The sequence below is a fragment of the Papaver somniferum genome, unplaced genomic scaffold, assembly GCF_003573695.1.
Source record: "Papaver somniferum cultivar HN1 unplaced genomic scaffold, ASM357369v1 unplaced-scaffold_154, whole genome shotgun sequence".
NCBI lineage: Eukaryota > Viridiplantae > Streptophyta > Magnoliopsida > Ranunculales > Papaveraceae > Papaver > Papaver somniferum.
Genome location: NW_020624820.1, coordinates 9,299,574 through 9,322,201, shown reverse-complemented (window position 1 = coordinate 9,322,201; position 22,628 = coordinate 9,299,574). Strand labels below are relative to the sequence as shown.

Below are 22,628 nucleotides of genomic sequence, written 5' to 3'. Positions count from 1 at the left end.
ACTAGTACTACTAGGCGCCAGAAAAAAATGAAAAATGCTAGAATCGATCCAATTTCATTCAATGTGACGTAGGTATTGTACCCGCTTGGGATTAACTATTACCGATTGGACTAATCAAAATCAATAAGACTAAACCCTAAATCTCGACGAATTAAAACCCCAATTAAACAAAACAAGAGACAAATTCAAAGAGTCATTTTTTGATCTACAAAACTTGATTAAAATCGGATGCAGAAACAAAACTAACCTCGGATACAGAAAGCTTTCTTCTTCTTCTTCTACTCCTTGGATTTTTAAACCCTTGTAAGGCTGGAAATGGAAATGGAAATCCCTTGGGTTTTATCCTGGCATAACTATATCACCGATGATGTCCGAAATTGACCGTCCATTCAGAAATTAATCTAACGGTTTAGATTGAAAAAGTAAAAATAAAATTATACTCATTATAATTTGTCAGTTATCCCCAGACCGAGATAATGGTGCCCCTACCTACCGTGCGTACCATTGACAAAAGAACAAGTTCCAAGCTTGTTTAAATACCCTCCCACAACATAAGTTGTCACTGCAAATGCTCCAAACGATATGTGCTCTGATACACGAATGGTTACCCTTATAAATTAGGGCTGTCAACGGGTCCCATCGGGTCCGGGTAGTACACTACCCGGAACCGGAACCGTTTATTTGAATCAGTTCCGGGTCGGTTCTCAATTTTGTGGACCCAGAACTGGACCCTATAAATACTACGGGTAATTACCGGGTCTGGGTATATATCGGTTCTTTGAATATCTTTATAAATCCTAAACAGTCCTACTGTAACATGAAAAGTAATGAGTTTAACAATTCCATTGCTAACATATTCTTTCATAATATGAAACTGAACTTTTCCAGTCAAAATCTAACAGAGTTAAAAATCACATTTCAGACTTAAAACTCTAGCTATTGCATGTTGTAAACTAAACAACGAAGGGAAGTTTGCATAACATCAAAAATTAATTCAATTTAATCCAATCTAATTCAATTAAGCCGCATACACCACCTACATGGTAGTTGATTCTCCTAAAATGGTTGTTACAGAACTGCGAAATACACCACCAACATGGTGGTTGATAACTTGATACCCCTAAAGAGGTTGTCACAAAACTACGAAAGGAGAGTAGTTTAATGGATGTTAAATCCATCACTCTCCTTCTATAACCATATGATTTTATTCATGTACTCTCTGCAAGTCTCATCTGCAGTGAACCTGTAAGAATGCACATGAACACTTACTTCAGTTACTGCCTGATCATCTAAGTTATTAAGGTCTCTCACCATTCTTTGTTAACGAAACATCAACTGCCTTATTAAAACTGGAGAGAAAAAGAAGCCTACACATTCTTGCAAAGATAATCCATACAAAGGCTAAAATCTAGACCAGACATTTTGCAGCGTTAACGATAAACATCAAATAAAACAATCATGATAAATCACAATTGATTTTCTATTTTTCCTAGTTAATTACCACGAGATACAACTAGTTCTTTCCTTGGATGTAGGTCTAAATTGACTACCAACATAAACTTATTTTTAGCAAGCATACATCACAAGAAGTAAAAAAAAATCATTAAATCAAAAAAAACAAACATCTAATGAGACATCCAAGCAAAAAAGCATACCATATTCATCATCTCAACAAATTTACTTAAACCAAAAATAAGAATGGTCAGATTAGAATGACATGCATAACAACAAATCTAGATAACAAAAATACTTAAAACCAAATGAGTAAAACTAAAACCCATGTTTATCTTCACTTAAGAAAATAATAATCAAGACCCATTCCAGAATTTCACTAAAAGAAAATCCAATAGTCAACCCAGGTCCTCAATAGATAGTAAGCAACAATACCTAAACGAGTGTAAAAATTTGAAAACCCCAATTCAGAATTTCCCTAAACAAATGTAAACAAGCTGAAAATATATAAATCAAACCATAAATAGCTAGCAAGTAGTATACCTTTCAATCTATATCGCATCAGAGAATTAAATCAATTGATTATCGATCATCAGTGAGAGGAACGAGAAAATTGTTTGCTGCAGTCGGAAGAAGAAAAAAACTAGATCTGGTAAAATGTTCCGAGTTATGAAGAAGTAGGAACGATATGTATGGAAATTATTTTCCCTCGAGTTTTACAAAACTAACCTTAAAAAACCACTGCTATTACAATACCCGATTACCCGCGGGTACCCGTCGGGTAGGACCCGGTAGGAATCGATTATTAACGGGTCTATTCGGGTCTACCCGTTAGGACCCGAAAAACACTAACGGGTGCAGTTCTGGTACCCAGACCAGGACCCGATTCACCCGGGTCCGGTCCGGTTCTGGGTAAACGGGTATCCATTGGCCGCCCTACTGTAAATGCTCTAAGCAAATTTTTGCGCAACTATGCCTCGGAAATACAGCGACACATTCGTATTTCAGCTTTATAAGTTTGCATCTTTGTAAATAACCACATTACGCTGAGTGTGTAACGAAAGGCTTACTTAGATTTTTTTTCCCTTCAATTGCAGCCGATACTACATATGTAATGAAACACTTACTTAGATTTTTTTTTCCTTCAATTACAGCCGATACTACAAGGTGAAAAAACAGGAGTCTAACAACCACACCTAATATTTCGTTTAGCAATCTGTATGGACTAGCTCCAATAAAATTCCAAGAGAATTAACTAGACAGTCAGACTCAATCAAGGAAAGATATCCAAGAGTTATATCTCTTTCTAAAATCAGTCAGCAATCCAACATGATGAAATCCATGAACTGATTGTTAAGAGAATATCTTGAACGGTATCAAAAACCAATGTTTAAGTGTCAATCAATTTCTATCCAAAAATAATTATATAAACAAATATAATGCAGAAAAGAAATAATACAGACAACAAAAATTTTGTTAACGAGGAAACCTCAAATGCAGAAAACCCCGGGACCTAGTCCAGATTGAACACCACATTGTATTAAGCCGCTGCAGACACTAGCCTACTACAAGTTAACTTCATACTAGAATGTAGTTGATCCCTAACCAAGTCTCACACCAATTAAGGTACAATCGCACTCCTTGCGTCTCTGAATCCCAGCAGGACTCTACGCACTTGATTCCCTTAGTTAATTTCACCCATAACCAAGAGTTACTACGACCCAAAGTCAAGACTTATAAACAAATCTGTCTCACACAGATAAGTCTATTCTAATAGATAAATCTGTCTCCCACAGAATTCCTATGAAGTTTTGTTCCGTCTTATGATAAATCAAGGTGCACGGGAACCAATTGATAATCCTGACTTATATTCCAGAAAAAAATCCTAGAAATATCAATCACCTCACAATAACTTAACTATATGGTAGTAGAAGAAGTTATTGTGGAACCGCAAAGAATGAGACGAAGTGCTTTGTGATTACTTTTTATATCTTACCTATCAGAGATAAACTTCGAGTTAATCTTAGAGAAGATAGTACTCAATATGAAAGAACAAGTAAGATCAGATCACGCAATTATAGAGAAAATAGTTGGGTATGGCTTCAGAATCCCAATGAAGTCTTCAAGTCGTCAACCTATAATGGTTTTAGGAAACACTTAGGCTAAAGGGGAATCGTCTCTAGTACGTAACTAGTATCACGCAGAAGTGTGGGGATTCGGTTTTCCAGTTGCTAGAGTTCTCCCTTATACAACCTTTCAAATCAGGTTTTGCTTTCAATCAAAGCTAAGATAGATTAGTAAAAAAGCATTCAATATGAAAACATACTTAACCGATTTTAGAACTTTAACCACTAAGTTTGCAAACTGGTATACCAACTAAATTTTTGGACTTTGGTCTTTGTCCAGCAGTTCGCATACTGGTATGCATACTGGTGTCTCGTACCTTAACTCAGGTAGAACTGTTCGCATACTGGTATGCGAGCTTGGATTTTTCAGTTAAAACCGTTCGCATTCTGGTATGCAAACTTGGTTTCCGGACCTGAATCATACCACAACAGTTTGCATACTAGGTACGCATACTATGATGTATCCAGACAAGGGTTTTTGTTCTAAACTCCCATTTTAATCATTGAAACATTCTTAGAAGACGACAATGGATGTCTCACACTAATCATTATATTATAAGCAATTTTCAAATGATCGAATAATCAATACGAAACTTTCTGAGTCGACATGAAATGATTGTCTCACACAAATCATGTGAGATGTTTCAAGGCAATTTCCACATGATCATCTTTTGACTTATTATTTAGTTTCCAACAAATAAATTGTTTCCAACTAAACTAGTCAAGAATAATGATGAATGTAGCTAAACCAAAAATCTTCCAACACATATTTCGAGAAATAGATAAGCGAGCTAAACTCAGCTCGAAATATCAAATGTGTATAATATGAAAGTCTATATAGCTATAAGACTTTGTCTCAATAAGAGATATAATAGAATAGACTTTTGAGTGACAGATAAGTTTTAGTCTCCACATACCTTTTGTTGATGAAGTTCCTCCAATCTCTCCTTAGTAGATCTTCGTCTTCAATCGAAGAACACCGTGAAGTCTAAAGCTCAACTACACATTTTATCCTAATCCGAGACATAGTTATAAGTAGACTAGAAATCAAGACTTATAGTTCTGATAACCTAAACTTGACAAACAAGTTTGATATGCAATGCTTGCGAGTTCGACCAAGCAGTGCTCTAACACAATGAGGGTTTAATGTCATGCTATGCTTCACAGAACTTGGGGAGTACTTTCGATCCAATAGAACACATAAACAAATTTAAGCCAATAAATTCTTTTTCATTAACTTAAAGGGAAGATTAAAAAGTTAATTTTAAACAATGGACTTACAAGATTATTCTCTCTAAACCTATAAAAAAAACACTCTCTACTGCAATGTGGTTCCTCTACGCATGAAGAATAACACTTGCAAAGGTTCTCTGGTCCATGTATAATGCCAAGAACCAGGAAAATACTTGTGGAACTGATTTTCACGTCCTATGAACAGCCATCTCGATGGCTTAGACTATAATGATACCTTTAGCCCTGTTGTTAACCTACGACAATTAGACTTGTTCCATCATTAGCTGTGAATTATGATTGGAACATTAAACAACTTGACATCAGCAATGCCTACTTACATTAAACAACCATCTTGCAAGCTTAACAAGTCTCCATATGGGTTGAAACAGGTTTCAAGAGCTTGGTATGAGAAACTTGTTGATGTATTAGTCAGTCTTGACTTCAAGCCTTCTCTTGAAGATTCTTCCTTATTTGTTTAGAAATTAGGCTCAAAATTGACTATTGTTCTGGTATATATGTGGATGACATAATCATCCCTGGTAATAATTCAGGTCACTGCAACGCCATCATTGAACATCTAGGTATTCTTTTTCCTGTGAAAGATTTGGGTCCTTTGGACTATTTTATTGGCTTGGAGGTTAAGAGAAATTCCAGAGGTCTTTTTCTCTGTCAAACTAAGTATGCCTTGGATCTCCTTTGCAAGACAAATATAACTGGGGTGAAGCCTTATTCTTCTCCCTGTCCTGATAATTTCAAGCTCAGTACTTCATATGGAAATTTGTTTATACATGCTACTGAATATAAGTCTTTATTTGGTTCACTACAGTATTTGACTTGAACCAGGCATGAGATTAGCTATGTAGTTAATCAAATTTGTCAGCATCTTCAGTGTCCCACTACTTCTCATCTTCTAACTGCTAAGAGGATTCTAAGGTATGTTAAAGGCACACATGGACATGGTTTGTTCTTTACAAAGGTTTTAACAGCTATACAGGGTTACACAGATGTACATTGGGCTGGTAATATTGATGACAGTGTAGATGGTGGATTTTCGACAAGGGCTAAAATCGTAAACCCATAATTGTATGTGCTCCTGATCCAGTAATCAGATGAGTACTGAGGCTCATGTCTCTTATCGAAAGCGTGAAAGCTCATGCCACAAGAATCTCTGACTGAGAATATTGTCTCTCAGAGTATATATAGATGTGAAGTATCTCAGCTGAGGCAATGACATATCTCATGAATATTGAGCAATTTCAATGATCAATTTTATATAGAATTGCAGGATTAGACGGCTCATAGACAGCTTGTCTGCTAGTATAGAGCAATAACGTCTTCAGGATGTAACAATGTTTTCCCTGACTATATAAAAGAAATATAATGCTTCAACAAGCTCATATCACTCAATTCCTGAATAATTAATGCTCCTAGACGATCGTACTAGTATAGATCCATCAATTAATTATTCTTAAATCATTATATTCGTTAACTGAATACCTGGAAAATATTCAATGTTTTCATAATATTTCGTTACTTCAATTTATGGTTCTTCTCAGCAGAACTCCATGGGTTAGTAATAAATATTCAACACACGGGCATCTGAGCACTATCGAATAAGCCCCGACCAAAATGGTGCAAGTGTATTCAACAATAATGAGCACCTGAACACTCGAATGAGTATTTCAAAATACGAAGAGACGATGAACCTATGCAAAATAGGAAAGAAAATAACCAAGGCGCTGGGACTGGGCCCACCGGACGGCCGGTCGCGCCGTTACCAGTCCCACGCCCAATTTTATATTTTATTATATTTTTGTTTTTCTCCTTGATCTTATGAAAATCCTTTCATTTGAACAAATATCCTTCATTTTAAGGAAATTCCGCAGTTTCATGGTGTTTCCTTCGCATCAAGGAAATAATATAAAATTGGGAAAAATATCATGGGACCATGTTTACTAGCCAACCGGCTATGCGTTGATCCTGGCCGGTCCCACACCTCATGATTCCTCATTATTTTATTATTGTTTCCCTAATATCATGAAAAATCCTTAATTTCATGGTATTTCCTTCAAACCATGAAAAATAATAAAAAATTAGGGAAACTCGTGGGACCGGGCCCCAGCCGGCCGGTCATGCCCTAGCCTGTCCCACATACCCCTTATTTTATTATTATTATTTTTATATTTTCTTGATCCCATGGAATTCCTTGATTTCATGATATTTCCTTCAAATTATGAAAATTCCTTCAAATCATGGAAATAATACATAAAATTAGGGAAAACTCACCGGATCGGGCCCTAACCGGCCGACCATGCCCAAGCTGGTCCCACACCCTTAATTTATTATTATTAGTTTCAACAAACTCTTTGATTTCATGGTATTTTCATAAAATCGTGAAAAATATAATAAAATCATGAAAAATGCTATGGGACCGGGCTTATTGGCCGGACGGCCATGCCTTGGCCATAGCCGGTCCCACACTTCATGATTTCTTCATTTTATTATTATTTTCCTTCATCTCATGAAGTTTCCTCAATTTCAGCAAAAATCCCTGATTTCTTCATATTTTCCCAAATGATTGCTCAAACGCACATCAGAAAATATCAAAAGTCTCAGGACTGAGGCACGAACACTTTGGTGACGCGAGCATACTACCTTGACCGACCAAGGTCGGCTCTTTGGCTTGCAAGAGGCCGGTCCCATGTATTTTCATCATTTTAACCTAATTTGTTCATATTAGGTTCAAACTCTTCCAAACAACTTGGAATTCCATGAAACGATCGTCAGTTGATCCCGTGACCACCCGGGGCCGGTTTCATAACCCCTTGGTTGGTCCCTCATATTTTCACAATTAATTAGGTTTTATCACCTAAGACTCAGACGAGCATTATAATAAATGATTAAACCAGCATTTAATCATCCTTTCATCAACAAATCAACAAGTCTTCAAGAGACCTTGGTATTTGCTCACTTGAGCATATGGGCGCTACATGGTCGACCCATGACCCCATGTAGCCGCTCCTTCCTTCACTTTGTGGTTAATTTTCAATAAACCATCAATTGATCATCAATTGATCGAATTAGGGTTTTTGAGTCCAAGGTTCATAATTCCAGATTCAAACACTAATAATTTTACGATGATCTCATGGTCAACATTTTATTAATTATTCTTGGTTCAGTTGCCAGAATTTAAATTAATATTTTATTTGGTCATGCTACCAATAATTCATCAAATGAGCAACATTCGCTCAGATGAGCAATATTTGCTCAAACCAAGGAATATTGGTTCAACTATCAATATTCAACAATTCATCGAGCAATATTTGCTCACGTTAACTATCGACGTTTATTCATAGATTATACTTCTGTCTTAACAGACATGTTCAACTCATGAGCCTCGGAACATTTTCAAATCATGTTCGACTCAACAATACAAGGACTCATCGTCCCATGAAGTCAGCAACTGACTAACTAATCACGAGACATCAATCGTGTCACATGGGGATATTAACTAGGGTTTTGGTTTGGCGGTCTACGGCACGTGTGTTCATACACATGATGAGAATGTGAGCAAGTCGTGCAATCAGTTGAAGGAGTTAACAAAGTAGTGGATGAAAAATCGACCAAGTCTCCGCACGTTGAGCAACTGGTTTTAACACGATTTCCATTTCTCCACTCTTTGATTCCATCAACTGTCACACTTCATGGGATCATGGTGTTTATAATTCTAGCAATATAAATAAGTCTCTGAATGATGATTGAAAAGAAGACAATCTTACGTCAAACAGACAACACGAGATCAACAACTCAACGTCTGAGCAATTACTCTCAACAGAGCGAAATTGAATCATTCAGAACTTATCTTATTTTCAGAATACACAACACACCTACAATCTTCGATTACCATTGATCTCACACATTTTTCAGCTTTCCTCCTACAGATCGACCCATCCTCTCTTGTGATCGAATTTATTATGGAACGACCATTGTCTTGGTTTAGGCCGGAGTACTACAGATTGATCTCTCGAATTCAAAGCACTCCCTTCTTGCAGTGCATCTGTGTGAGGTTTAACATTTCGTTCGGTTCAAGGAGTTTCCTTCGCACGGTCGTCTCCTCAATTCCGTAAAAACCATCAACTCGTTCTGCCCCATCTACAGACATAAAGAGTGCTAGTAGTTATTGTGTTTTGTTTGCAAATAATCCTATTTCATGGTCTTTTAAGAAACATGCCACTATTTCAAGAAGTTCGACTAAGGCTGAGTACAAATCATTGGGTGCTACAACAACTGAGATAGTATGGATTTGCAATTTTCTCAAATACTTTCATATTTTTCTACATGTTCCTCCTTCTGTGGACAGTGACAATAAAATTTCTATAGCTCTTGCTTTTAACCCTTTTTTTCACACCAGAATGAAGCATTTAGCTTTGGATTTTCATTTTGTAAGGCCAATGGCAAGTACAGGTCGTTCCCACGAGGAGTGTGAAAATACTACTTCTAACTAATACCAAGACCAAATAATCAAATAGATAATGTTTAATGAGTTTTCAGAAATTTGAAACAAAATGAAACAATAAATAATTTTAACGAAAAACAGAATGATAGAAGGTTGTTAGGATTTTCGGTTTCCACCAATTAATTATGCAAACTCTACTAATCTTTAAAAATCTATTCCATGCATTTTCAAATATTGTTTCTCCGCTCTAGTTTTCTTCGCTTCATGAGTAGTGATTCTAAAGCATTACCTATCTATCCTTGCATACCACGTCTAGGGATTTAACCGAAGCACGAAATATCAATTCAAAAGCATAAATAATCAAGAAAATCACATGAACAATAAAATACCAAGCTATATGAAGAAAAACTACTAGTCATTTAAATCATTATTGAGCATATAAATGTAGAGTTTACACAATTAAATTGGTTTCTACCCAAACCCTAACATAACTCTAGCTAGACATGGCTTTCTCAAAAACCATAAACATATTAAAATCAAACTTTAGCTAAAGAAAAACTAAGAATCGAAAACAGAACTCCAAAATCCTTCTCCTCTTTCTCTTCCATCTCTGTGGCCGGGCGCCCCCTAGTATATTTTAAAACAACGCATAATTATAGCTCACAAATGAATTCACGTTTTTCTTCTTCGTCGCCACATCACCTCCCAATAGAAGTCTGCCACATGTCATGAAAATATAAATTCACTCAATGATGTTGTGTCGCGTGTCATAATATGACGAGACATTGTAAAGTATCACCGAATCTCCACTTTCCATAGTATATGAATTTCATTTAGAAAGCATGATATTTTCTTGCATGTTCTGGGTCCCACCTTAACTGTATTTGCAAAATGATGTCAGTTGGCTTCAAATATTCTTTCAGATTCTTTATATAAATATAGAAAGAGAACTTATGTAAGGACAAGATATATTAATCTTTCCTTTTTCTTCACTTGCACGTGGTCATGGAGGTGATATTCTTCCATTCTTATGCTAACAATAATAAAGTCACTCTTGACCAATCTTAGGTGGCATTAGTGTGCTGACATCGACTCGCTTCACCATTAAGTCTCACATTTTGATGTTTATTCTCTGGATGATCGAATTCACTTGTACTTTCTGCAAATGCACTAAAATAGTGTCATTAGTAAAAATATTGAGTCCTATCTAATATAAATATGGGTATAAAATGTAGCACTTTCGTGCTTATCAGTGGCCAAGTTTGTAACCTATATAAATAGGTAGTTAGGCCTTGTAGGATTTGTACATTGTGTTGAAAATGATTAAGAGATCGGTGAGAGATTTCTTGTATAGCTTTTAGGTCTAAAGCTAGGGTTTCGTTGTGAGAGCATATTGGTGAGGAACAAGAGACAAGGTTATCGTCTCGGGTAATTGTTGCGGTGTAACCAAGGGTTTGTTGGGATTCACACGACGTTGTAATCGTTTTTCTTCATAGTGGATTTGAGTTGGTGCGGCTCAAAGTGGACGTAGACAATATATACAAGTTGTATGTATTGGCCGAACCACTATAAATCTTGTGTCTTGTGAGTTGATTTATCTTTCTCGTATTATTATAGTTGTTTGTGCTTGGTTTACTTATTATTCATCATAATATCTCAAGATCCGTTATTCCGCGGTTGTCAGTGTTGTCAGGATTTTCTTAAAAAAATACTGACAACTGGTATCAGAGCTCGGGTTAGAGATTTAGGGTTTATCGTAGTACGATTTCAGTGGGATTTATGGGTGATAATAACGAAAGTACGGTAGCTAGGGTTAAAGTTTTTAATGGGAAGAACTTTGCGTTTTGGAAGTCTCAGATGGAAGACTACCTATATGAGAAAGACCTTGATGATCCATTGGGTGGAGTTGCGAAAAACGGAGCACACAAAGATGATGAATGGACAACTCTTGATCGCAAGTGTGTAGCCGTGATCCGTCGATGTCTAACGTAGGAAGTCTACAATAACGTACAAGAGGAAACTAGTACGAAGGATCTTATGAATAAACTTGAAAATTTGTATCAAAAGTCATCAGCCTCGTGAAAGCTTATGTTGTGTGAACAATTATTTAATCTGAAGATGCAAGAAGGCGAAGCGATTTCAGCACATCTTGGGAAGTTTAATTCAATTTTTTCTCAGCTTTCAAAAGTTAGTATTACTTTTGATGATGAAGTTCAACCTTTACGGTTGTTGTCGTCATTACCAAAGAGTTGGGAGACTGCAAGGACAACCATTAGCAATTCCGCAGGGAGCGAGAAGTTGAAGCTTGATGATGTGCAACAAATGTTAATTGCTGAAGAGGAGAGAAGAATAAAACAAGGTTATGTTTCTAGTTCTTCAAGCTCGGCCTTAAGTATGCATGAAGAAGATAGAGGCAGAAGTTCAAATAGGAACAACAACAAGACTATATGGAAGTCTAGAGGAAAGTCTAGGGGGAGATCTCAATCCCGGCCTAGAGGTGTTGTTGAGTGTTGGGCGTGTAAGAAAGTAGGACACTACAAGCGTGATTTTCCGGAAAACAATGGTGCTAATAATGGTGGAAACAAAGGTAATCAAGAAGAGGTCAACGTAGTTGCAGCTGCGGAACCGGTGAAGGTCCTTGTTGATAACAAGAAGATGATTACGGAAGGTTTTCTACTACTCTCTGAGGACAAGTAAGATGAGTCTTAGGTTATAGACTCGGGAGCTTCTTTCCATGCGACAGGTGATAAGAGTATTATGATCTCTTATAAATAAGGATATTATGTCCAAGTATTCTTGGGTGACGGCGAAGCATGCGACATCATCGGTTTGGGTGATGTGATCTTGAAAGTAAATGGTTCGACATGGAAATTGAAGGATGTACGGCACGTTACAAATTTGAAGAAGAACTTGGTGTCTGTGGGCCAAGTTTGTGATGATGACTGTGAAGTTGTGTTAACGAAACACATTTGGAAAGTAAAGAAAGGGGCTATGGTGTTAGCTCGTGGAGTTAGAGTCGATACTCTATACCGGACTTCAGATGGAACTACTTTAGCAGTGTCTAGTAGTGGTGAAGACACTAACTTATGTCATAGAAGATTAGGGCACATGAGTGAGAAGAACATGAATATTCTATGTTCGGGAGGATATCTACCTAAGGTGAAGTCTGTTGATATGAGTTTTTGTGAAGACTGTGTTCTTGGAAAGCAAAAATGAGTTAGTTTCAGCAGAGGAGGAAGAGACTTGAGAAGTGCAAAACTTGATTTGGTTCACACGGATGTATGGGGACCAATTGATGTTGCATCTCACAGCGGGTTCCAGTATTATGTCACCTTTATTGATGATCACTCAAGGAAGGTGTGGCTTTACTTCATGAAGAATAAGTTCGAGGTGTATGAAGTGTTTAAGAAGTGAAAAGCTTTGGTTGAAACAGAAACTGGTCTGAAGTTGAAGTGTCTAGGGTCAGACAACGGTGGTGAGTATGACAAAACAGAATTCTTACAGTTATGTGCTACAAATGGAATTCGTTTGGAGAGGACAATTCCAAGGACACCACAGGAGAATGGAGTAGCAGAACGTATGAATTGGACGTTGAATGCACGTGCAAGGTGCATGAGGTTGCAGTCTGGTTTTCCCGAGACCTTCTGGGCACATCCAACAGAGACGGTTGTTTATCTAATTAACAGGACACCTAGTAGTCCATTAGATATGAAGATACCAGAGGAGGTTTGGACTGGAAAAAAGGTAAATCTTTCCTATTTGAAAGTTTTTGGTTGTGTTGGTTATGTTCATCTTAGTCCCGGTGAGAGGTCTAAGATAGGTGCTCAAGCAAAGAAGTGTATATTCCTTGGTTATGGAATTGACGCTTTTGGGTATAAACTTTGGGACTATGAGGGTCACAAAGTTATTAGAAGTAGAGATGTCACTTTTAATGAGAATGAGCTGTACAAGGAAAGGAATACAACACAAGTTGAAGATGTCAGGTCAAGCAACGTCGATAAGGAGTTGTATATCGATATTGATGATGTTTCTGGAAGAAGTGTGGAACAAGAAGAGCATGATGTTTCTTATGGCAGAGAAGTACAAGTTGAAGAGACTTCTACGGAAGCGGAGTATGTAGCGGTGAGTTGGAACTCAGGTTTACAGAAGTTGGTGACATTGTCTACTACGGAAGCGAAGTATGTAGCGGTGACGGAAGCGAGCAAGGAGATGATTTGGTTACAAGGATTATAACTGAGTTGGGAAAGGAACAAGGAGATAATGTTTTGTTTAGCGACAGTCAAAGTGCTATACATTTAGCCAAGAACTCAGCCTATCATGCTAGGACGAAGCATATAGATATCTGTTATCATTTCATTCGGGATCTCTTAGAAGAAAGAGAGTTGAAGCTCGAGAAGATTCTTGGTTCGAAGAATCCGGCGGATATGTTTACCAAGGGAGTTACATCAGACAAGCTAAAGCTATGCAAGGCTTTAGTTGGTCTCTCAGAATGAGGATCTGGGAGGGGAGCCGCACTAACAAGGAAGATGTTTTAGCACCGTCAATCCAAAGTTGAAGAATGGAAGACAATCAATAAGTATTCAAAGTGGGAGATTGTTAGTTATTGAAGACTAATTAATTATTTCCTAAAGTTAGCCGTGGTTATTTAGGGAAGGGGTTTCCTAAACCGGCTAGAATTTTTGGTGGCCAAGTTTGTAACCTATATAAATAGGTAGGCCTTGTAGGATTTGTACATTGTGTAGAAAACGATTAAGAGATCGGTGAGAGATTTCTTGTATAGATTTTAGGTCTAAAGCTAGGGTTTCGTTGTGAGAGCATATTGGTGAGGAACAAGAGACAAGGTTATCGTCTCGGGTAATTGTTGCGGTGTAACCAAGGGTTTGCTGGGATTCACACGACGTTGTAATCGTTTTTCTTCATAGTGGATTTGAGTTGGTGCGACTCAAAGTGGACGTAGACAATATATACAAATTGTATGTATTGGTCGAACCACTATAAATCTTGTGTCTTGTGAGTTGATTTATCTTTCTCGTATTATTATAGTTGCTTGTGCTTGGTTTACTTATTATTCATCATAATATCTCAAGATCCGTTATTCCGCGGTTGTCAGTGATTCCCTAAGAAAATCCTGACAAAAGCCAGATAAGAGTGCATGAACTTGAGGGTGGAATTGCGAAAGCGAAGGAGGAGGAGCGTAAATTGGCAGACTTAGTGGATTGTCAGAAGAAAGAGCTGGAGGAAACCAAGGTGTCGCTGGAAGAAGCTAAGAATGAGGTTATTTCTCTTCAGAAGAAATTTTTGAATTTGGAGGATTTGGTTGCGGAAACTTGAAGAGATGTTGAGATGACGCATAAGGATCTTGAGACGCCGAGGGTTGATTCAGATACTATGAAAGAAAAAGTTGAAACTCTCAAGTCTAAGCTTCACGTTGCGAAAGAGGAACTTGTTCATGCTAAGGAGGGTCAAGAACTTGCATCATCTAAGGGCGATAGATTGAAGGAAGAACTGGATAAGTTATGTCAGGAAAAAACTACGCTCCGAAGTGAGTTGAAGTTAGCTACTGAAGCAGAAGAGAAAAGCAGGACGACAATGGATGAACTTGCATTAGTTGTGATTGAAGTTTCAAAAGAAAACAATGAAAATAAGGAGAAGCTCAGCTCTTCCCAATCCGATCTTAAAAATGCAAGAGAAGAAGTCGAAGGATTAAAGAAAGCGTTGAAGAACACTAAGGATATGTTTCAAGGGATGTTGGATGAAGTCAAGAAAGAAAGAGACGGGCTTAAAGATGAAGCTGAAAGGCTGAAAATTGAAGCTGACGAATCGATATCGTCTTCCAATGAAAGAGAACTTGGGTTTGTCAATTGCATCAAGAGGGCTGAAGAGGAGAGTAATGCTTTAAAAAGAGGGAAAAATAAACTGGCAGAATCAACGAAATCCGCGGAAAGTATAGCACTGAAAACAAGGGATGAGAATTGCAAGCTGAGGGACATACTAAAACAAGCCATAAATGAGTCGACAGTTGCAAAGGAAGGTGCAGAGATTGCTCGAGCTGAAAACACCAATTTGAAAGACGAACTATTGGAGAAAGATTATATATTGCAGAGTCTTTCTAGAGAAAACGAGGCCCTTAGAATCAAGGAATCTGCAACACATGAGAATATCAAGGAGTTGAAGAGGTTGTTAAACTCTTCTGCATCATCGACAATGGGAACGAAGACGATGGAGGAGAAACAATATTTTGGAGAAATACTGAAAGAAGTACAAAACTCAAACTCTATTCTCAAGGAACATTCATATTCTAAGAAACTAACTGAAGTTCTTTCTGTGAAACTAGAGGAAATGAAAGTCCCTCATAGCAACTACCACAAGTCCATGTATGTAGAAGAGGACCCTGAAAAGGAGGAAATGCTCAAAGGTTCGATATTTGACGTGGCGGATTCACCAGTTGCACCACCAAACCATAACAACCACCATAAAACGCCTCCTCTGAAAACACCACCTTCGAATTTTGCGGATGACGGAAAAATGTTAACTCTGGAAGATTTAGAGAATCTAAATGGGAGTCAACTCGATGATATGATTGGGAACGGGAGCTCGCAAAGAAAGAAGAAGGCGTTGTTACGGCGATTTGGTGATCTTATTAGGAAAACCAGCTTCCACAGGAGGGAACCATCCATTGGTTAAGTGCTTGTAAGTTTAGCTAGCTAGCTCTCTCTCTTTTTGGCATATACATTTAATATATATCCCAATCCATTACAAGGGCATTGTATAGCTTTTGTTTGCCTGAATTCTGGAGATTGAAACTTATACGTATAGTCTGTACATTTCGTTATGTAATTGAGTGAAAGTTATATGAATATGTAGTCTAAGCATTGCCTAATTATATGGCTGAATGTTATTCATTTCATCGTGTATATTACTCAATTCCTTCATTGCCAAAACTGTTGAACTGCAACATCCTGATGAAAAATGGCTCTGGGTTATTAAACGCCGTCTTTTTTTCCTTGATCGTATAAACTAGGACCAGATGAATGGAGTACACACCAAGCTATTCATGAGCTATTTAAGATCAAGATACATTATGCGTCTGCTTTCAAAGAAAAGACTTTAACACACGTACATGTTGGAGTTCAAGTTCTAGTTGTATAACTTGTATATTATTGCAAGCTGAGCTCAACCATGTCAGGGGACAAGCAAAACTTGAAACTTATTGGAGTTATGAGCCAAAAAGTGTTGGCAAAGTCCAAATGTTGGACAAAAAGACAATATAAAAACGGATGCACAACAAAACATGTTGGCTTTCTTGCTCAGTGGTAGAGCGCCAGTCTTGTAAACTGGAGGTCCGTAGTCCGATCCTGTGTGGAGGCATAATTCTGTTGTTTTTAATTTATTTGTTTTCTGTTTTTTATTTTATTTGACTTGTGTTCTAAACTAATTTACATGATTTTAGACCCTGTAGACACGGTTTGTTGCGTTAATCTAGAGATTTTGTGGTCTTTAATTTACATCACTTCCTACTTGCTCAGAAGAAATTTTTACCACGTTCTCTCAGTTCCTCAGTAAAATAATGCATTGTGCTTATACTTGTGGACATTTCACTTGCTCATCAAAATGAATCAGAATTTAGAGAGCTTTTGTATCTGACAAACCAAAATTCACGAGTAATAAACAATAACAGAAGTTACTAAAGAGAAAAGCTGCAGCCTAGCTCAGGTACCATCGATTCTCATTATTGTTAATGATTTACAACATATTGTTTGAATCGTTATGTTGTTATGGAAATGCAGCAATATGCGTTACCTGAGAATGAGGATAAACCTGAAGTAGCAGACGAAACAAGTGATCAAGAAGTTGTTGCAGATGAAACACCAGAGATAAAGGTAAGGTTCTGAATTCGGGATTCATATTGTTAGAGCACTGCTCAGTCAAACTCGCATGCGTTGCTATCTCAAGCATGTTTGTCAATGTTAGTGATCAAAACTATAAGTCTTGATTTCTAGTCTCTTATAACTAAGTCTCGGACTAGGATAGTAAGTGTAGTTGAGCTCTGTAGATGGGGCAAAATGATTTGCTGGTTTTCACGGGATTGAGGAGACGACCGTACGGAGGAGACTCCTTGAACCGAGCGAATGTTCAACCTCACACAGATGCACTGCAAGAAGGGAATGCTTTGAATTCGAGAGATCAATCTGTAGTACTCCGGCCTAAACCAAGACAATGGTTGTTCCAGAGTAAATTCGGTCACAAGAGAGGATGGGTTGATCTGTAGGAGGGAGCTGAGAAATGTGTGGAATCAATGGTAATCAAAGATTGTGGGTGTGTTATGAATTCTGAATAAGATAAGTTCTGAATTATTGAATCTCTGTTGAGAGTAATTACTCAGATGTTGAGTTAATCTCGGGTTGTCTGTGAGACGTGAGATCGTTATATATTCAATCATGATTTCATAGACTTATTTATATTGCTGGAATTGTAGACACCATGATCCCATGAAGTGTGACAGTTGATGGAATCAAAGAGTGGGGAAATGAAAATCGTGTTTGAAACCAGTTGCTCATCGTGCGGAGACTTGGTCGATTTTCCATCCACTACTTTGTTAACTCCTTCAACTGATTGCACGACTTGCTCACATTCCATCGTGTGTATGAACACACGTGTCGTAGACCGCCAGACCAAAACCCTAATTAATATCCCCCATGTGATACGATTTACGTCTCGTGGTTAATTACTCAATTGTTGACTTCATGACTTTATGGGACGATGAGTCCATGTATTTGCTGAGTTGAACATGATTTTGCAAAATGTTCTGAAACTCATGAATTGAACGTGTCTGTTGAGACAGAGGTATAATTCTCACGTTGATAGTTGAGGCGAGCAAGTATTGCTCATTCGATGAATTGTTGAATATTGATAGTTGAACCAATATTCCTTGATTTGAGCAAATATTGCTTATCTGAGCAAGTGTTGCTCGTCTGATGAATTATTGGTAGCGTGACCAAAATAAAGCATTAATTAGAATACTGGTAGTTGAACCAAGCATAATTAATAAGAATACTGATCATGAGATCGTCGTAAATTTATTAGTGTTTGAATCTGGAATTATGATCCTTGGACTCAGAAACCCTAATTTGATCAATTGATGACCAATTGATGGTTTATTTCAAAATCAACCATGGAATGAAAGAGGGATCGGATACATGAGACCATGGATCGACCACGTAGCGCACATATGCTCATGTGAGTAAACACCAAGGTATCTTGAAGAGTTGGTGATTTGTTGATGAAAGAATGATTAAATGTTGGTTTAATCATTTATTCGAAAAATGCTCGTCTGAGCCTTAGGTGATAAAACCTAATTAATTATGAAGGGGTGAGGGCCTGACCAAGGGGTCATGAAACCGGCCCTGGGTGGTCACGGGATCGACTGAGGATCATTCTATGAAATTCCAAAATTATTTGGAAGAGTTTTGGACCTAATACGTGCAATTGCACAAATTAGGTCAAATCATGAAAATACGTGGGACCGGCTCATTGCTAGCCAAAGAGCCAATCCTGGTCGGTCAAGGTAACATTCTCACGTCGTCAACACGTCTGTGTCTCAGTCCTGAGAATCTTGATATTTTCTGGCGTGCGTTTGAGCAACCATTTGAGAAAATATGACAAAATCAGGGTTTTGCTGAAACTGAGGAAACTTCATGAGATGAAGGAAAATAATTATAAAATGAAGGAATATGAGGCGTGGGACCACTGGATCCAAGGCATGGCCGTCCGTCCAGTGACCACGGTCCAATGGTTCCTTTTCCTTATTTTATAATATTTTTCATGATTTTATGAAAATATCATGAAATCAAGGAATTTTGTTGAAATTAAGGAGCTTCCTTAAAATGAAAGAGTTTCCATGGGATCAAGGAAGCAAATAATATTAAAATAATAAAATAAAGGCGTATGGGGCCAGCTAGGGCATGCCCGACCGGCTTGGGTTCGGTCCCACAAGTTTCCCTAATTTTATGTAATTTTTGTGTATTATCTTCCATGATTTGAAGGAATTTTCATAATTTGGAAGAAATACCATGAAATCAAGGAATTTCATGGGATCAAGGAAACCTTAAAATAATAATAATAAAATAAAGGGCGTGTGGGAGCCGCTGAGGCATGGTCGGTCGGTTGGGCCTGGTCCCACGAGTTTTCCTAATTTTATATTATATTTTCATGGTTTTATGAAAATACCATGAGATTAAGGAGTTTTCATGAGATTAGGGAAATAATAATAAAATAAGGAGGAACCATGAGGTGTGGGGCCGGCCGGGATCAAGGCATGGCCGGTTGGCCAATAATCACGGCCCCATAATGTTTTTCCCAATTTTATATTATTTCCTTGGTGCGAAGGAAACACCATGAAACTGAGGAGTTTCCTCAAAACGAAGGATATTTGTTCAAATGAAAGGATTTTCATAAGATCAAGGAAAATAACAAAAAATATGATAAAATATAAAACTGGCGTGGGATTGGCCACGACACGGCCGGCCGGCCGGTGAGCCCAATCCCTCAGCACCTTGGTCAATATTTAATTATTTATTATTTTCCTTCCTATTTTGCATTGGTTCATCGTTTCTTCGTATTTTGAAATACTCGTTCATGCGGTGATTGTTAGTGCATCATCGTTGAGTATACTTACACCATTTGAGTTGGGGCTTACTCGGAGGTAGCTCAGACGCCCGTGCGTTGAATATTTATTACTAACCCATGAAATTCTGCTGGGAAGAACCATAGATTGAAGTAACGAAATATTCCGAAAATATTTGAATATTTTCGAAAATTCAGTGGATGAATCCAAAAATTTAGGAATAATTAACTTATGGCTCTATACTAGCAGAGCAAGCTGTCTAGGAGCATTAATTATTCTGACATGAGCTTGCTGGAGCTTCATATCCTTTATATAGTCAGGGAAAACTGTTGTTTGTATCCTGAAGAAGTTATCGCTCTATACTAGCAGAGCAAGCTGTCTAGGAGTCGCCAATCTCGTGATTATATATAGAAATAATTACTGAAGTGTTCATTATTCATGAGATATGTCGTTGTCCAGCCGAGAGACTACATATCTGCATGTTCTCTGAGAGAAAGTATTCTCAGTCAGAGATTTGATGAGAGACCCGTGTCTCAATACTCACGTCTGATTGTTGGATCAGAAGTTCGTATAATTATGGGTTTACGATTTTAGCCTTTGTCGAAAATCCACCATCTAAATTAAGACCCCTGCTTAGTGAGGAAAGCCATGTTCCTCAGTCAGCATTGAATGGTGATTTTCCGGTCATAAACAATATAAGTAATTGAACTTAGTCGTAAGTTAAGACGCTACCGGATTTTGATAGTACGAGCAAACCATGACTTGGATGAAGATCACAGTGGCATGATAAAGCATCGTTTGATGAACATAAATTGGTGTTGAACCGCTGGTTTGGACGGTGGGACCTTGGTCGTTTAGGATTCGCCGGCCGAGCCCAATAAGGAAATCCTTGTGAAATTAGGTTTTGGAAATAAAATTAGATATAAAAGGGAATTAATCCCTTTTTTTTACTTCACGACGAGCACCCTGACCCCTCCATCTCCCTCATGCTCGAATCATAGGAAGAAGGTAAAAAATCGCCGGAACTTTGCCGCCGGCAGTCGCCGCCGATCATCCGTTCGGAGATATATATACATGTGCATATATTAGTGTGAGTCTTTTTTTTTTTTGCTGATGTTATGAGCTTCATGAATTGATTCATGTTTGAGTTATATATACATGTGCATATATTAGTGTGAGTTTTGTTGAAAACCCTTGTTTTTGAAAACGTATGTTCGTTTGATCGTTAGTTTTTGAAAACTAATAATAATCCCTGATTTATGAGAGATTTTTTTTTTCATATATGTAGACCTAGGTCCAATGATAAAACTTAGTTTATGAGCTTTCATGTGAACCAGAGTTTTATCATAGAAAGAGTGAATTTTCACAAAACCGAAATAAATCCTCGTTTTAAAGAACGACGATAGCACGAAGGAAAAAAGTTTTAATTTTTATATGTGGACTTGTGTCTAGGGATAAAAAAAATTTTATGAGCTTTCATGTAAATCAAAACTTTATCTTATAATGTGTGATCTTTCACAAAATTGAAATAAACCTTCGTTTTAAAGACGGATGACAATACGAAGGAAAAGATTTTTTTATATAAAATCGTGGTCTGTCCACGAAAAATATTTTTGTATGCAAAACCGTGACATGCTCACGGAAAAGAGTGTGTCTTTTTTTTTAGCGCGAGTTATCACTCGCAAAAGATAAAACGTGAATTATCGTTTATATTTTTGTAAACATATATTTTCAAAAACAAGTTTGATTTTGAGCGATGTTCAAAGTAAACAATTATTTATGATGAAGTAATGTTTTAGTTCTCATAATTCCATGGTGAATGTTCACACAGTAGAAATGTTCATGATTTTGTGAAAATTTGAGTTTCGTTCGTTTTTGTAGATTTCTAAGAGACGAACGATTTTTGAGGTGTTAACTCTACCATTACTATCACTATCGTTAGTGGAAGCGTAAAAGGTAAGAGTTAAGAGTTACCATTTTTGCAGATGCTATCATTTCCATTTGCATGACTTCATCATCTTGTTGAATTTCATATTCGGATGATATACTGAAGTAGAATGCAGTGTGAATTTTACAGCTACTTCGCAAAGATGTCCAACTCAGGCTAATGACACTTCGAGAGATGAAATGTGTATTGATGATGATATCTCCAGAGATGAGACATGTATGGATGAGACTTCCGTTGGCTAAGAAGAGGATGAAGCCTCTGGAATTAAGAATGTTCCGAATGTGGATGATGCATTTTTTGAGGTTCAGGAGGAAGCTGAAAAACATCTCAAATCTCCAGCATATCGTCTTCTGATAAATCCAAGAAATGTTACTCAGAAGAAATTGGTGACTACTAAGACAGTGATTCATTTTTGTCTTGAACGAGGTATCTTCCTTGCATCAATCATAGAGTTTAAGATTTCTCGACGACCTTTAGAAAAATTCTCGGGATGGGCGAGACATATGCTGGGTTTCCCTCATGTCAGGGCTATGCTCGATCAGGCGCAAGTGACGAGAGCTATTCAGGTTTCTAGAGACTTATTCATTTTCCATGATGCAAGAGGTATTGTGGCTCTACTTGCTCGTTGGTGGATTCCCACTCACACCTTTATATGCAGATGGGGAGAGTTTACCGTTACCATAGATGATGTGGCTGCTTTGATGCATCTCCCAATCACGGGCAATCTCCCTGGAGATCTTTCAGATGAGGAGACTGCAATTTCCAACATCTTGACAGCTGCAATGGAGG

The 22,628-nt window shown here is 37.6% G+C and overlaps 1 protein-coding gene and 1 long non-coding RNA gene across 2 annotated transcripts; one reads left to right on the top strand and one right to left on the bottom strand.

The window, feature by feature from the left end:
- Positions 1-971: 971 nt before the first annotated feature.
- On the bottom strand, positions 972-2,090 carry LOC113336768. Its single transcript, XR_003354009.1, has 2 exons — positions 1,996-2,090; positions 972-1,243 (listed from the first exon to the last, which is right to left on the bottom strand). It is a non-coding gene; the product is annotated as an uncharacterized LOC113336768 (long non-coding RNA).
- Positions 2,091-14,459: 12,369 nt separating this feature from the next.
- Positions 14,460-15,951, top strand: LOC113336819 (WEB family protein At4g27595, chloroplastic-like). Its single transcript, XM_026582492.1, has one exon. It carries the CDS (start codon positions 14,611-14,613, stop codon positions 15,949-15,951), a length of 1,341 nt encoding a protein of 446 aa, XP_026438277.1. The 5' UTR covers positions 14,460-14,610.
- Positions 15,952-22,628: the final 6,677 nt, after the last annotated feature.

Coding starts and splice junctions, on each gene's coding strand:
- LOC113336819 (XM_026582492.1), top strand. CDS start 14,611: ATGACGCATAAGGATCTTGAGACGCCGAGGGTTGATTCAGATACTATG.